General features: G+C 37.3%; 1 protein-coding gene across 1 annotated transcript in view; it reads left to right on the top strand.

Annotated features, from left to right (window-relative positions):
• Positions 1–17,770, top strand: part of CADM2 (cell adhesion molecule 2) — a 1,093,258-nt gene that overhangs the window by 930,251 nt on the left and 145,237 nt on the right. The window contains exon 5 of the mRNA XM_026457246.1: positions 1,404–1,541. Coding sequence (XP_026313031.1) covers positions 1,404–1,541 — 138 coding nt within the window. The remainder of the gene's footprint in view (positions 1–1,403; positions 1,542–17,770) is intronic.

Genomic DNA, 17,770 nt, shown 5'->3' with positions numbered 1-17,770 from the left:
AACCTCCGCTTCCTGCGTTCAAGGGATTCTCCTGCCTCAGTCTTCTGAGTAGTTGGGATTACAGGCGCCCACCATGACACCAGCTAATTTTTTTTTTTTTTTTTTTGGTGTTTTTACTAGAGATGGAGTTTCACCATGTTGGCCAGGATGGTCTTGATCTCTTGACCTCGGTCTCCCAAAGTGTTGGGATTACAGGCATGAGCCACCGTGCCTGGCCACAAAATACACAGAGGATAACATTCTTTTTAAGCTTTAAGAACCATGAAATCAGGAAAGAAAGAAGCTAAAGTTAAATTGTAATTTGGTAAGGGATAGAGAAATATGTTTGTGGGTTTTTTTCTTCAATGCAGTCTACCTTTTAAAATCTCTACACTAGTAAATTGTAAAGTATATTGAATGATTGTTTTTAAGATTTACACACAGGTATTTTCACAGGTAAAATTTTACAATTGAGGCCAGGCACAGTGGCTCAGACCTGTAATCCCAGCACTTTGGGAGGCCAAGGCTGGTGGATCACTTGAGGTCAGGAGTTTGAGACCAGCCTGGCCAACATGATGAAATCCTGTCTCTATTAAAAAATACAAAAATTAAGCTGGGCATGGTGGCTGACGCCTGTAATCAAAGCTCTTTGGGAGGCCAAGGTGGGCGGATCACGAGGTGAGGAGTTCGAGATCAACCTGGTCAACATGGTAAAACCCCATCTCTACTAAACGTACAAAAATTAGCCAGGTGTGGTGGCACCCACCTGTAATCCCAGCTACTCAGGAGGTTGAGGCAGGAGAATTGCTTGAACCTGGTAGGTAGAGGTTGCAGTGAACAGAGATTGCACCACTACACTCCAGCCTGGGTTCAGAGCAAGACTCTATCTAAAAAAAAAGAAAAAATATTATTCGGGCATGGTAGCACACACCTGTAATCCCAGCTACTTGGGAGGCTGAGGCAGGAGAATCACTTGAACTCGGGAGGCAAAGGTTGCAGTGAGCTGAGATCGAGCCAGTCCACTCCAACCTGGACAACAGCGTGAGACTGTCTCAAAAAAAAAAAAAAAAAGAAAAGTTACAATTTAATTTAAAAAACGACTTTGAGCTATATGTGTCTTACATACTTTCTTGATTTTCTTGATACTATATATGTATATATCTGTACACATACACATATGTATGGATATGTATATACATTTATGTGTATGTGCATGTATATACATTTGTATGCATATAGACATATACAACTATGTATGTATACACACACACAGGAAGCAATTTATTACATAGTAGTTTGTTAACTTGATTGAGAACTTCTTATCAAGTAACCATCCAGTTCAGTTTCATGTGTGAAAGTAATAGACATAATAACAAATCAGCCCTGAAGATTGATGCTCACTTCATCATTTGCTTAAATTTCAGGTGTTCCTGAAAAGCCTCAGATTAGTGGATTCTCATCACCAGTTATGGAAGGTGACTTGATGCAGCTGACTTGCAAAACATCTGGTAGTAAACCTGCAGCTGATATCAGATGGTTCAAAAATGACAAAGAGATTAAAGGTAAAGAATAGAAAAATGAAAATCAAAATGAGTGTGCTGAAACCAGTATGACATGTTAGGAAAAAGTCATTTTACATTATTTTTCAAACCGTAGTATCTCTTAGAGATTATGCATCATTTGAACCAGATTTACTCATTCTTAAGTAAGGTAATTTTACAAGGTATATTAATATATAAGTATAATCCCTGTGTGCCTCATTTTCCCCTTCTGTATAATAGGTTTAAAAATAATATATGCCTTATGGAAAAGTTGAGGGAATAATTCAGTTAATATATGAAGAAACGCATAGATTCATATTTCACAATAATAAGGAATTAGCATATATTAGATATTATTATTTCAGAACTCACATATAATATTTAGGTTAAAGACAGAGAAACTGTATAAATTATTTCTTCAACTTGGTTTCGGGGATTATAGAGTTCTGAGAATAAAACTGGCTAAATATCAATAAAATTGATTCCTGTTAAGTCTCACGAAAGGCAAAAATGTGTACTTGTTTAAGTAAAAGTGCATACTTAAATTCTTTATACACCTAAATTTAAACTCCCTCTCTCTCTGTCTCACACATACACACACACATATGCACACACGATGAAACATACATTCTTTAGGAGAGGAATAAGTTTATAAGGGAGATGGCTTAGTATTTAAGTATAAGAATTGTTTATGATGATTGTTAAAACATAATTCCTGTGCCATTGTAATATGTATTATTTTCAACATTATTTTCTATGAGACAGGTTTATGCAAGCCATTCTGCTTATTTTAAAATGTTACTTATCTATTTATTTTTAAGAGATAGAGTCTTGCTCTGTCACCCAAGCTGGAATGCAGCGGAATGATCATAACTCACTGTACCTCGCACTCCTAGACTCCAGGGATTTTCCCGCCTCAGCCTCCTGAGTAGTTGGGACTACCGGCGTGCATGACCATGCTTGGTTAACTTGTTTTGTTTTTCATAGAGATCATGCTATGGCCCAGGCTGGTCTCGAACTCCTGGGCTAAAGTGACCCTCCTGCCTCAGCCTCCTAAAGTGCTAGGATTGCAGGTGTGAGCCACCATGCTCAGACGTTCTGATTATTTTAACCTATAATTGTGATACCTTATATCACACTAATTAATTCTTCGTAATGGGCATGCAGGCTTAGCAGATAAGATTGCTTATATTACTGAGAAATTATGATTATAATCCACACAATTGTTTTTATCAGTTTCCTATTTTAATTACTCTTTCTCTGCATATTTTTTCCCAAGAAAAAGTCCTTACCCATAATTTTACCCTGATCACTACCTTTGCCTTAGTATTTCTAATAAATATACATTATTGGATTACATTTTGAGAAATGCCAGTCCCAAGACACAAGTTAGACGTCTTATTATGCTAAATTAAATTTCAGGTTACTATGTAACCTGATTCTTGAATTCTGTCAAGGCTCAGTAACATCCATTCTAATTTTGCCTCTAAGATATGTTAGTCTAGGCATTTCTGGACTTGGTTAGATCTCTCTTTAATGGATGTTCCACACTGCTTCCAGAGTTATCTTACTATAACAAGAATCTGATCCGGGCACTTTTCTGCTTAAGCATTTCTAATGGAAAGCCCTAAACTTTCGAATAAGTTTAAAATCTGCTTTCTGTAGCCTGTAAGAATTCTCCAGACAGTGAACTCTTACACATCACATATTTCCTTTTGTGTGAAGGTCTTGGCTTGCACTAAAATGCACTTCTTATATACAATCCTTCAATGAATTATTTTATTACCTATATGTTTTTTCTTCCTAAATTCCGACACAATTAGTTAATTAATTTGTTGTTTACTTAGTTCTCACTTTGTTAGTATTTTGTTTATGTTCCAAGGATTTGCCTCTCTTGTATCCTCAAGGAGGTCATACACTTTCACATATTAAGTACCTCACTAATATTGCTTGATTGTTTTTCACATTGTAGCTGCATGACAAACCCATGATATACTCAGACATTTATAAAGGAAGTGAATTTTTGACAAAATTGGCCTCTGTTTTAAATGCCAAACAGATTTAATCATACACTGGGCAGGAGGGGAAAGATTTTTGCTCATATGAAGAAATATGAAAAGTTTAATCTTGTAAACAACATATTTTAAAATCATCTGAACCAAGATCAGAACAACAATGAAGACAGAAATAGGTACAGAATCAGAACATGGTTCTATGCTGTATTGAAAACTTGTGAAGATACCATTTTTTTTCTATGCTCTTCAATGCACTGCCATTTACAGAGCATTTATCTCTACACTTGCATCTATCTATCTATCTATGTATCTATCTATCTAATCTTGTAATTCTTTAGCAGGTTTAAATCGTTTGTCTCTCTAACCAGATGGTGAACTTTCTGAGTGGCATATATTTTATTTTTGTAAGTGTATATGTAAATACAGTTAGGTAAAGGCTACTGCACACAGTGAATATTCACTATAGTTGCTGTTTCTGGATATGCTAAGCAAAATGTCACTCTTCTGTCTTTTAGCAAACCCTCCTCATTTAAAGAAGTAATCCACCTTATCCGACACTATTTTCTCTTTTCAGAGATAAAAATTTGACTTCCTATTACCATCTAACTGTTTTTAGTATAATATCACTTGACACGTTTTAAACAGACACTCCCTAGCATAAAATAGGCAAACGGAAAAGACAGGCTAATCAAATTCAATTAAATTCAATTCACTACAAAATTGTTAAAATGCCTCTCAATTTCACAGTATTCTATGGTGCATTGGTGAAGATGCAAATGAAGAAACCAAGAACCTTGACCTGCAGCTGTTTAAGATGTCTTTGGAGTTATCAAACATGTTATGGACAATATTTTCCTAAAAATAGACACATTTATATGAATCTTCATCTTTTCTCTATCACTACCTAACATATTAATTTTATATCCAAGTTTCTGGGTAAAAGTCACTTGAAAGGTCTAGTTTATGGAATTTGTCCATACTTGATTATAGAACAGTGGTTCTGAAGCTATAGCCATTAAGCACAGGACATCATCAAGTACAGGGTTTGCTGAATCTCAGATTATCAGGCCTTGATCCACGATTTTCTGGTGGAGCAGGCCCACGGGGAAGCCTGAAAATGTGCGTGTTTACCATTGTGTTAAATGTGTGAGTGATGTTGACCTCCTGTTTCAGAATCACATTAGTATGCAGAATATAAAATGAGGAGTATCAGTAAACTATATAGAAGTTGTGCCTCTGTCTCTGAGCTTTATTTTCTCCTTTGCTAAATAAGGATAATAATGGTTGCTTCAAAGTGCTTTTGCAAGAATTCCGTATAAAACAATATGAATGAAGTGTTTTCAGAGTATAAGGAATCATTGAATACATTTTAGCTATTATTATCTTATCATTGTAATTCTTATTTTCAGGAAATCATGATGAGTTGTACCAATTCCTAAATTAGTCCTAGAAATATAAACAAATAAAACAAAAATATTCCTCCCAGGCTTTCACAATTGAGAAAGAGATACAAAAACATAAGATGTAACAGACACAGATATATAAACTGGCTACACAGTTTTCTGCAGAAGTAGCAGATATCAGCCCTACTTTGTGGGAGAGGTTAAGGCTCAACAGTTCATTTATGGAAGCAGGCACTCAGTAAATATCTATTTATTGAGTAAATGTGTCTTAAACAGTGTATAAACCAAACAGTGACTGAGGCAAGTCTCAGTCAATTTAGAGGTTTATTTTGCCAAGGTTGAGGATGTGCCCAAGAAAATAACAGAAATCACAGAAGCATCTGTGGTCTATGCCTTTTCTAAAAGGGGTTTAAAGACTTCAGTATTTAAAGGGGAAAGAGTAAGCAGGAGGGGAATAAGAAGGGGGAAAAGGGGGTTTGGGGGAAGGGTAGACAGGGAGGCAAGTGGTTACATTCTTGTGAGAGTTTGATTATCTCTGTTCGTCTACATTTTACATGAGAAAGACAGTACAGGAAAAGTGAATTATGCACTTGTCTTTCAGTCAATCTACATTTTACACAAGATAACTATGTGAATAGATGAAGTGCAGGAAGGAGTCAATTATGCACTGGTCTGGGGTAGGCAGAGGGATTGTTTCTAGTCTTTCTCTGTCTCATACCTGTGAAGTGAAGCTGGTAATTTGCATTGTCATGGTTAGATTTTACAGAACTCTGTTTTAGGGCTAGTTTATTGGGACGGCATGTATTCTGAGAGATTATCGGACCCAGAAGGAATTTCCTTGTCAGCAATTTTGGAGAGAGACCATTTGGGGAGATACATGGCCTTCTGTTATTATGAGGCTATGACATAGGTTTGTGAAATTGTAGCTATCATTTCGTGAAAAAAAAGAAAAGCTTTTTTTTTTTTTTTTATTTTCATTTCTGAGATCCCAAGCTTAACTTTCCCTTTGGCACAGTGATTTTGGGATCCTGAGATTCCTATTTTCTTTCACAAAGGAGTGGAATTCATCCTATGTGTTTGGGACAAAAGTAGGTGGTAGGACACTTTGAAGAAATGAATTTCATATATCTATGCGGAATAACAGCATGTGATTGAAATAACTATGAAACTTTATGTGTGCTATAGGCATGAGAAGTAAAGAGGCAGGGTTCAGTTATGTCATGAAAGAGCGTTTATTCCAGATTAAGGTTTTGAAGTTTATTCTATAGGCAATAATGAAGCTTTTAAAATAAGCTTTAAAAAGTAAAATGAAACAATCATAATTTCATCCAACTCTGTTTTTTATCCCCTCTATGTGAGTTTTACTCAGAAATCCCTTTGGAGCCTCTGGGCAGAGCTGCATCCACAACCACAGGTAGTTTCACTGCAGCCTTTAATCTTCTGCATAGCAAGAAAGCGAATATCTGCCATTTAGTGTGAGAAAAGATGTGCATTGCCTTCCTAAGTCTGTCAGCTCCCTGAGAGCTTATACTTACATTAAACTTGTCATTCCATGTATAAGTTTAGTTCTGTGCAGTTTGAGGATTTACTATTACAAAACTTTGAGATCTTTTCTACCTAAGTAGCTTTTATATTAATGCATTAGGCAGCATTCTATGATAACCCTTAATTATCCACACCCTTGTATAAACCCTTCCCCTAGTGTGTAGGAGATAATTGTGAATATGATGCGATATGATTGTCTCTAATATGTTACCTTATATTACAAAATGGGTTTTGCAGACATCACTGTGGGTCCCTTTTGAGTTCATCAAAGGGAGATTATCAAGGATGGGCCTCATACAATGAGGCAAGTTCTTAAAGTCAGAGATACATTCTTTTCCTGGCCTAGAAGAAAACAAACAGCTCTGTTGTGAATTGTTTATGGGTGTCATGTGGCAAAGAACTGTGGGTGACCTCTAGGTGCTGAAAGCAGTCCCAGGTGACAGTTAGTGAGAACATAGGGACATCAGACATGTAGTCTCAAGGTAATGAATTTAGTAACAATCAGAGAGCTTGAAGAGGACCCCAACTCAGATTGAAATTAAAGCCCCAGCTAATATCTTTATTTAGCCAAGTAATGCTGAGCAAAGGCCAGGGTTAAACCATACCTTGACCCCTCACTCACAGAAACCATGAGATAATAAATATATATTGCTTTAAGCCATTAAACTTACAGTAATTTGTTACACAGCAATAACAGGAAACTGAGATCTAGAGAGACAGAATATTTTTTCATGGTCACACATCTAGCAGTTTGGGGGGAAGTCTGAAGACTAGCTTATTAGTTAAGAGGCATTGCAAGCCTAAGCTGATAAGTACCTAAACTAATGGATGACAATGGAATTTTTTACAAATAAATGGTTCTGAAAGAGAAGATAATTTTCAAGTGAACTTGGTGAATGATCTGGACAGATGGAGTAAAAGCAAGTATTAAGATTATAAAATTCAGATGCCTAAATGACTTGGATAATGAATGTTCGCTCATTAAAAGAAAGCGGCCGGGCACGGTGGCTCAAGTCTGTAATCCCAGCACTTTGGGAGGCCGAGACGGGCGGATCACGAGGTCAGGAGATCGAGACCATCCTGGCTAACACGGTGAAACCCCGTCTCTACTAAAAAATACAAAAAACTAGCCGGGTGAGGTGGCGGCGCCTGTGGTCCCAGCTACTCTGGAGGCTGAGGCAGGAGAATGGCGTAAACCCGGGAGGCGGAGCTTGCAGTGAGCTGAGATCCGGCCACTGCACTCCAGCCTGGGCGACAGAGTGAGACTCCATCTCCAAAAAAAAAAAAAAAAAAAAAGAAAGAAAAAGAAAATGAGAGGCAGTAGGAGAAATTAATACACACACAAATTATAATATGTTCATGATATGGATTGGCTATGTCCGCACCAAATCTCATCTTGAATTCTAGCTCCCATAATCCCCATGTGTTGTGGGAAGGACCTGGTGGGAGGCATTTGAATCATGGGGGTGGGTTTTTCCCATGCTGTTCCTGTGATAGTGAATAAGTCTCATGAGATCTGATGGTTTTATAAAGGCAGTTCCCTCCCCTGCACATGCTCTGTTGCCTGCCACCATGTAAGACATGCCTTTGCTCTTCCTTTGCCTTCCTCCACGATAGTGAGGCCTCCCCAGCCATGTAGAATTGTGAGTTCATTAACCCTCTTTTTCTTTATAAATTACTCATCTCAGGTATGTCTTTATTAGCAGCATGAGACAGACTAATGCACTAATGAGATGCTGCTGTAAAGTTACCCAAAAGTGTGGAGGCGACTCTGAAACTGGGCAACGGGCAGAGACATAGGGACAGCTTGGAGGTATCAGAAGAAGATAGGAAAATGTGGGAAAGTTTGGACTTGCCTAGAGACTTGGAGAGCTCAGAAAGCAGGAAGATGTGGCAAACTTTGGAACTTCCTAAAGACTTATTGAATGGCTTTGATCAAAATGCTGATAGTGATATGGACAACAAAGTTCAGCCTCAGGTGCTCCCAGAGGGAGATGAGAAACTTCTTGGGAACTGGAGTAAAGGTCACCCTTGCCATGAAAAGACACTGGTGGTATTTTGCCCCTGCCGTAGAGATCTATGGAACATTGAACTTGAGAGAGATAATTTAGAGTATATGGCAGAAGAAATTTCTGAGTGGTAAAACATTCAAGAGAAAGCAGAGCATAAAAGTTGGGAAAATTTGCAGGCTGATGATGCAGTAGAAAAGAAAACCCCATTTTCTGAGGAGAAATTCAAGTGGGCTGCAAAAATTTGCATAAGTAATGAGGAGCCAAATGTTAATCACCAAGACAATGAGGAAAATGTCTCCAGGGCATGTAAGAGACCTTCAGGGCAGCCCCTCCCTTCACAGGCCCAGAGGCCTAGAAGGGAAAAATGGTTTCCTGGGCCAGGTCCAGGGACTTCTGCTGTGTGCAGCCTCTGGACATGGTGCCTTGCATCCCAGCTGCTTCAGCTCCAGCTATGGCTAAAAGGGGCCTACATACAGCTCAGGCTGCAGCTTCAGAGGGTGTAAGACCCAAGTCTTAGCGGCTTAATCATGGTGTTGAGCTTGTGGGTGCACAAAAGTCAAGAATTGAGGTTCTGGAACCTCTGCCTAAATTTCAGAGGATGCATGGAAATGCCTGGATGTTAAAGCAGAAGCTTGCTGCAGAGGAAGGGCCCTAATGGAGAACCTCTGCTAGGGCAATGTGGAAGGAAAATTGGGTTCATAACCCCTACAGAGAGTCCCAACTGAGGCACTGCCTAGTGGAGCTGTGAGAAGAGGGCCACTGTCCTCCAGACCCAAGAATGGTAGATCCACTGACAGCTTGAAGCCTGTTCCTGGAATAGCTGCAAACACTCAATGCCAGCTGTGAATGCAGCTGGCGGGGGGACTGTACCCTACATAGCCATGGGAATGCAGCTGCCCCAGGCCATGGAAGCCCACTTCTCACATCAGTGTGACCTGGACGTAGGAGCCCACCTCTTGCATCAGTGTGACCCGGATGTGAGACATAGAGTCAAAGGAGATCATTTCAGAGCTTTAAGATTTGGCTGCCCCACTGGATTGTGAAATTGCACAGGGCCTGTAGATCCTTCATTTTGGCCAATTTCTCCCATTTGGAACAGGAATATTTACCCAATAACTATATCCTCGTTGTATCTAAGAAGTAACTAACTTGCATTTGATTTTATAGGCTTATAGGCAGAAGGGACTAGCCTTGTCTTGAGACTTTAGACTGTGGACTTTTGAGTTAATACTGAAATGAATTAAGACTTTGGGGGACTGTTGGGAAGGCATGATTGGTTTTGAAATGTGGGGACAATCTGTGTCTCCATCCAAGTCTCATCTTGAATTGTAGCTCCCATAATTCCCATGTGTTATGGGAGGGACCCAGTGGGACGTACATGAATCATAGGGGAAGTTTTTCCATGCTGCTCTCGTAATAGTGAATAAGTCTTATGAGATCTGATGGTTATACAAGGGGCAATTCCCCTGAACATGCTCTCTTGCCTGCTGCCATGGAAGACATGCCTTTGCTCCCACTTTGCTTTCTGCCATGAGGCCTCCCCAGCCTGTGCTCCTCCTTTGCTTTCTGTGAGGCCTCCCCAGCCGTATGAAACTGTGAGTCCATTAAATCTCTTTTTCTTTATAAATTACTCAGCCTTGGGGGTGTCTTTATTAGCAGTGTGAGAATGGACTAATACAGTTCATTCTTTAAAATGTCGAGGTTGAGGCTGGGCACAGTGGTTCATGCCTGTAATCCCAGCACTTTGTGATGCTGAGGCAGGAGGATCAATTGAACTCAAGGCTTGGACACCAACCTGGACAAAATAATGAGATCTTCTCTCTACAAAAAATTTAAAAATTAGTTGGGTGTGGTGGCACATTAGTCTCAGCTGCTCGGGAGGCTGAGGTTGGAAGATCATTTGAATCTGGAAATTTGAGGTTTCAGAGAGCCATGATAGCATCACTACATTCTAACCTGGGTGACACAGTAAGACCTTGCCACAAAGAGAAAAAAATTTGAGTTTGAAGTAATTATAATTATGCAGAATTTAAAAGGTTATGCTTACAGTAGCTTTCTGAAGTTAAGTGATTTATAATGAGGAAAGAGATTTTGACTATATAAAGGTCTGGCATTCTGTAAATTTTAGCCTTTTAAAATAGCCATTTCTCATTATGTGTACAGTGTGTTTCAAACAGAACTTCTCTCCACATGTGCTCCCTGCCCTGAGAATCATGCTGTGTATACCTGGATATCCACGAAAGCTGGACTCCGTAGCAGGTCATTGAAGTTTGCCAGTATCTAATGGCATTGCCATTATTCTATAAGCATGATTTACTTCTTATATACCATGTGTTTCAAAATGTTTGGCCATCAAGCTCGAATTGACATGAGCTATGTTTCCTTGTGTGAGTAAGTCCTTGCCATACATTTTAATGTCAATCAAAGATAGTGCAGCTTCTAATTTTCAAGTTAGCAAAATACAGCATAATTTTACTGTAAGCTGCTTAGTAAATAATACATCGGCAGCTGGAGAAGAGTGAATTTCTAAATGCTGTGTTTCTCAAAAAGTGGCCTTTAGACCGCTTAGATTAGAATCACCTCAGGTGGTACTTTACAAAATGCAGATTCCTGGTTTTAAAGTAGACTTACTAAGTCAGAATTCCTGGTTGTCAGGCCTAAAAATTCTACTATTTCTCATGTATCTATAGTGGTCCTTATTATCAATAAAGTTTCAGAACCCATGGGGTTAGAGCCTAATAAGCAAAGCATTAATAGGTATTTAGGAAAGAAAGGAAGGGACATCCTAAAGTACTAAGCTTAGAAAATGACTTTTAACATTCTGTGTAGCTTATGAGTTCTTTCTTGGAGGGGCATTCTGTACTATGGAATCGGGATGTACTTTAGCATTTTAATGTTTGAGAATTACAACAATAATTGCTTTAACCTACATCTTAGTAATATTCTCTGGCCACATAACTCTATTTTTTATTTCTTTATTTCTTGCTTGCTTATTTTACTTTTTTTTCTTTTTGGATTAAGCTTTGTGGAAACTACTTGATAAATGGTAGATTACATATTTATTTACTTTATTTGGTGTTGCAAAACTGGTTTTGTCCTAAGGACTCATTAACATCAGTTGTATAAAATCTTAATTTGAATGAGTAAAATATTAACATGTAAACCAGAGATCACAAACTCTTTGAAATTAAGTATAAAAGAAGAGGAAGAGATTTGTGTCCCCTGAGTTTAAAGTCCTTGCATCATGTATAATAAGAATGAATTTAAAATATCATTATTAAACTTATAGTATATGCCATTTATTTTTTTAGCATCACAAAGTGCTGGGATTACAGGCATGAGCCACTGTGCCCAGCCTCAACCTCAACATTTAAAGACCTATTATTTTTATGTTCCTTTATTTACACTTACTGCTTTGAAAGTGGCTTTGCCATTTCATCCAGAACATGCTGGGCAGTATATAACGTGAGAAAAAAAAAAAAAAGAATGCATTTACATGTGGATATGTATATCTGTGTGTTTGTGCACATAACCTGAAGTTTTCGCAATGGTGTTAAATGCACTGCCTCAAGACTTTCCAGGCAATGCTAGGAGATACATAAGTCACTCTGTAGAAGGATATTTAATGATTGTTCCATGTGTATATGAGTGGTAGAGGGGAAAGAATATTCACCAGAAATCGTGGAGAGTCTTTACTTTTTCATATTTATTTTAAAAATAAGTTTATTAAGATATAATTGACAAAAATCAATCTATAGATATTTAAATTTTGCAATTTATTAAGTTTTGACAAATGTCTATAGTAGTGAAATCATCACCACAGACAAGATAAAAAAATGTATTTATTATCCCCAAAAGTTTATTTATATCCTTTCTAACATCTTCCCTGTACCTTCTCTGCCCACCCTCCACCTCATTCCCAGAAACCATTGTTCTGCTTTATGATACTATAGATCAGTTTACATTTTCTGCCAGTTTGCATAAATAGAATCATAGAGTCTGTACATATCTTTCTTTTTTTGAGTCTCAACATAAATATTTTGAGACTCATTCATGTTGTCGCACGTACAGTTTCTTTTCTGTTTTTTTGCTGAGTAGTATTCTATTGCATGGATATATACACCACAGTTATTTACCCATTTACCAAGTAACGGACGTTCAGGTTGTTTGTAGTTTGCAGATGTTATAATAAAGCTACTGTGAACATTTGTGGGTAAAATTTTGTGTGTCCATATGTTTTCATTTTTCTTAGGCAAATGCCTAGAAGCCGACTGGCTGAATTAAATGGTAGTGAGATTTAAATTTTTTAAAGACCTTGCCAACTTTCCGAAATGTTTGTACTACTTCACAAAATCCAATTCATTTATTGTATTACATGTATATATATAGTTTGTTTGTTTGTTTGTTTTGAGACGGAGGCTCACTCTGTTGCCCAGGTTGGAGTGCAGTGGCACAGTCTTGGCTCACTGCAACCTCTGCCTCCCGAGTAGCTAGGATTACAGGTGTGTGCCAACACACCTGTCTACTTTTTGTAATATTAGTAGAGACAGGGTTTTACCATTTTGACCAGGCTGGTCTTTAACTCCTGACCTCAGGTGATCTACCCACCTTGGCTTCCCAGAGTGCTGGGATTACAGGTGTGAGCCACCACACTCAGCCGTATTACCATTATATTTTAGTTTTATGAATCATGCTGTAGTTTTGTATATGAGAAATTTTCATTTACGCAAGATCATATGCTTAGTTACAGGAATTTAGTGTTGTTACGAATTCTTATACATTGTTGGAATGGAAAAGAAAGTTTCGGTATGTATATCATGAGACACAAAGAAACATTTTTTTTTTTTTTTTTTTTTACTGGATTTTACATAGTGTCAAGAAATTGACCAAATAAATTGTTTCTTTTTAAACTTGTGTTTAATTAATGTTGTTAATCAATGTATTTAATTTAAGGGTTAAAGCAAGTGCATACCTTAATCATCTAGCACTCAGAAGCCCATGAGTAATCCTGACATTATAATAACAAAAATATTCAAATTTGCTAGCTCCATAGCTCTCATCTGGTGATGGAGAAACTTAGTTACTGCTCAAGTTTTCTTCAGGTTATTTCAAAAAAATCCTTTATGGCTTCTTCATATGCGAGGAAAAATACCTCTTTCATTCTTTAACTTTGGATTTTTCATGGAAATTCACTTCATGATCCTTGTGGCACATAGTGGGAGAAGGTAGCTTTTCCCCTTACCTTTGGCTAATGACCGTCTGTGAATGCATAAGATATTTTACAAAATTTATGAATCATATTTTACTCAAATTAATGCATTAATTATTTGATTACCCTGTGTCTATGAAAAATACAATAATTAGCTGGACGTGGTTGTGCACACCTGTAATCCCAGCTACTGGGGAGGCTAAGGCAGAAGAATTGCTTGAACCTGCAGTGAGCCAAGGTGGTTGCAGTGAGCCAAGATGGTGCCATTGCACTCCAGCCTGGGTGACAAGAGCAGAACTCCATCTCAAAAAACAAAACAAAACAAAAACAAACAAACATAAAAAGACATTGATCCAGTTTTTCACAATATGATCAAATTGACATCTTAGTGTAGCAGTATCTATTTATTTATTTATTTATTTTTTTGAGACGGAGTCTGGCTCTGTCGCCCAGGCTCGCACTGTGCTCTGTCGCCCAGGCTCGCACTGCGCTCTGTCGCCCAGGCTCGCACTGCGCTCTGTCTGAGCGCAGTGGCCGGATCTCGGCTCACTGCAAGCTCCGCCTCACGGGTTCACGCCATTCTCCTGCCTCAGCCTCCCTCCCGCCACCTCGCCCGGCTAGTTTTTTGTAGTTTTTAGTAGAGACGGGGTTTCACCGTGTTAGCCAGGATGGTCTCGATCTCCTGATCTCGTGATCCGCCCGTCTCGGCCTCCCAAAGTGCTGAGATTACAGGCTTGAGCCACCGTGCCCGGCCAGCAGTATCTAAATGAGTTGGTAAATTACCTTCCATTTGTGTTGGTAATGGGAAGTTGATTGAGATAGATTATTTTACTTATATTATGTTATAGTATAGGTTACAGTTGAATCATGAAGTTCAAGGGCATTCACTGTCTGCTATTTTATTTACTAGTTTGGAAACAAAATGCTCTGTTTCCTGAAAGTAGTCATTATATAAAAAGTCTTCCAAGGTAACCTTCCAAGAGAATAACCAATCTTACTTTCCGTCACATTTTTCTCTTCAATCAATAATTCTAAATTTAAAGTGTTATTTGTATACCTCCCAAATTGAAGCCAAACATGTTGTTAGCTCTGTTTATTTATTTTCACATAGCAGCATTATTTAGATATAATTCATGTCATCAAATTCATGTAAAGTATACAATTTAACAGTTTTTAAATAAATTCACAGAACTATGACACACTCACCACAATCAATTTTAAACTTTTATGATTCTACAAGAAACCTATTAATGATAACTCCCAACTTTCCCCCAACTGTCTCCACCCCAACTCTAAGTAACCACAAATCTACTTTCTGTCTGTATACATTTGCCTACTGTGGACATTTCATCTACAAAAATATGTAATATGTGTTTTTTGTGATTAGCTTAGCACAAACTAATATCATCTGCGTTGTAGCATATATCAGTACTTTATTCTTTATAATTGCCAAATAATATATCATTGTATGCATATTCCATATGTTATTTATTCATTCATTAGTTGATGTACGTTTGAGTTTTTATGCTTTGGGGCTATTATTTTAAACTCCGCTGTAAAAATTTAGGTGCAAGGTTTTGTGTAGAAATATCCTTTCAATTCTCTTGAATATATTCCTAAGAATAATATTGCTGGGCTAAATGGTTTCTGCTTCATATACCTTAGGTGCTCTCTTTATGTAGATGTATATGTATTTATAATGGTTATATCTTTCTAATGGGTGGTCTTTTCTATCATTTTGAAATGATTTCCATTATTTTAATAACATATTTTATTTTAAAATCTGCTTTGGCTGCTATTAGTGTAGTCACTCTAACTTTCTCTTGCTTGCTGTTTGTATCATATATTCTTTTTCATCCTTTTATTTTCAGTCCTTTTGTATCTTCAAATCTAAAGTGTGTCTCCTGTAGAAATCATATATTTTGATCATTTAAGAAATCCAGTTTTATAATCTCTGCTTTTTTATTGAATTTTTAATCAACTTACATGTAATCTTATAATCAATATTGGTTAATTTCCATGTATGATATTATAATAATTGATATAGGTTTATTTTCATCCATGATTTTACATTTATCTTCTATGTTTCATGTCATTTTTGTTTTATATTCCTTCTTTACTACTTTATGCTATATTAAGTAAATATTTTCTAGTTTAACATATTAATTCCTGTAACAATTTTTCACTTTGTTTTTGAATTATATTTTTAGTAGATGCCCTCAGGCATATCGTATATCTTAACTTATCAGAATCTAAATTAGATTCATAATAACCTAATTCAGAAGATACAGAAATGTTACTACAATATAGCTGTTTGCTCTTCTCCCATTTTTGTAGTATCGTTGTTAAGCATATTACATTTTAATATGTTAAAAACACAGTAACACATGGTTACAACTACTACTTCATATACTGTTATGTCTTTTTTTTTTTTTTTTTTTTTTTTTTGAGACAGAGTCTCGCTCTGTTGCCCAGGCTGGAGTGCAGTGGCCAGATCCCAGTTCACTGCAAGCTCCACCTCCTGGGTTTACGCCATTCTCCTGCCTCAGCCTCCCGAGTAGCTGGAACTACAGGCGCCCGCCACCTCACCCGGCTAGTTTTTTGTATTTTTTTAGTAGAGACAGGGTTTCACCGTGTTAGCCAGGATGGTCTCGATCTCCTGACCTTGTGATCCGCCCGTCTCAGCCTCCCAAAGTGCTGGGATTACTGTTATGTCTTTAATGAAGCTGAGTAAAACAAGGATAGCAAGTACCTAAAATTTGTCACATGAAACATATTATATATGTTTTTAATTCTCCTAATTTCTTCCTGCAAATTCAAGTTACCACCTAAAATCATTTCCTTATGATTTTGTGACGGAAAATGTGACGGAAAAGTAAGATTGGTTATTCTCTTGGAAGATTACCTTGGAAAACTTTTTATATAATGACTACTTTCAGGAAACAGGATAAAAACTTACTTTTATCCACTTCCTTTGTCCTGTTATTGTCAAATATGTTGCATTTTCATATGTTATAGACCCTGTAATACAATGGTAAATAATTGTTTTACATCATTAATTTTGTTTTCCTGAAGAACCTTTGTTCTGATTATTATATTTTAATCACTTAAGAGAAGAAAAGAGAAGAAACATGCCATTTTAACCTCTTTTTAATTATAAAATTACCTTTACTGGTGCTTTGTTGTTGTTGTTGTTTAACTATCTGAGATCACTTTCTTTCGCCCAACTTTCTTTAACACTTCTTATAAGGCAGGACTGCTTTAATAACTTCTCTTAGATTTTGTTTACCTGAAAAATATTTTATTTCACCTTCATTTTTGAAAAATAATTTTACTGGATGTAAGGTTCTTTTTTGACATGTTTTCCTTCTTTTAGTACTTGGGATATGCTACCCAACTACCTTCTGACCTTTATCAGTTTTGATGAAAAGTCAGTTGTCAAAGGAGTTCCTTGTTTTTTGGAGTTCCTTTGTAAAAGTACCTGTTTTGGTTGGCTTATTGTTTATTGATTTGGGGGAGCTATTTCTATTGCAGTGTGAAGTCTCTGATGTCATTCCTCAGGAAGCACAGGCTTTGGCACGTGCACAGTCACCCTAGGATGATAATGGCTTCAGTAGGACTCTCACTGAATGTCTTTCTTTCCTGTCGTCTCTGTTAAGCTCTCTGCTTATGTTAGTATCATACCCAGTAATTCCCCTTCATTGTTTGCCAACTGGTTGCACTACTGTTTTCAATAATGCTATGTGCATAAGGTGTTCCATAGCTTGATCTATTTAAATCCAGAATCCTTTGCTGGGTTTTTTTGTTTTGTTTTGTTTTTTTCTTGAGGCCAGTCTTTGAGATTTTCTTTAACCTGTGATGACAGGAAGGCCCTTGCTAGTTGTCTTTTCTCTGGTTTTCTTTTATAAACTAGATGGTCTGTGGTTTAGCGTGCTTATCTCATCTAGACACAAGGGCTTTCTTACTTGCTTTCCTCCAAAGTCTCCACTTTGAACTTCCCCCAACTCTGTTCCAAATGTTTGGTTCCCTTAGAGAGAGGTTCAGAAAAACACTTCCCTGTTATAGC

This window comes from Piliocolobus tephrosceles, chromosome 2 (genome assembly GCF_002776525.5).
Source record: "Piliocolobus tephrosceles isolate RC106 chromosome 2, ASM277652v3, whole genome shotgun sequence".
NCBI lineage: Eukaryota > Metazoa > Chordata > Mammalia > Primates > Cercopithecidae > Piliocolobus > Piliocolobus tephrosceles.
Note: the sequence above shows the minus strand (reverse complement) of the source record. Positions and strands in the feature narration are given on the sequence as shown.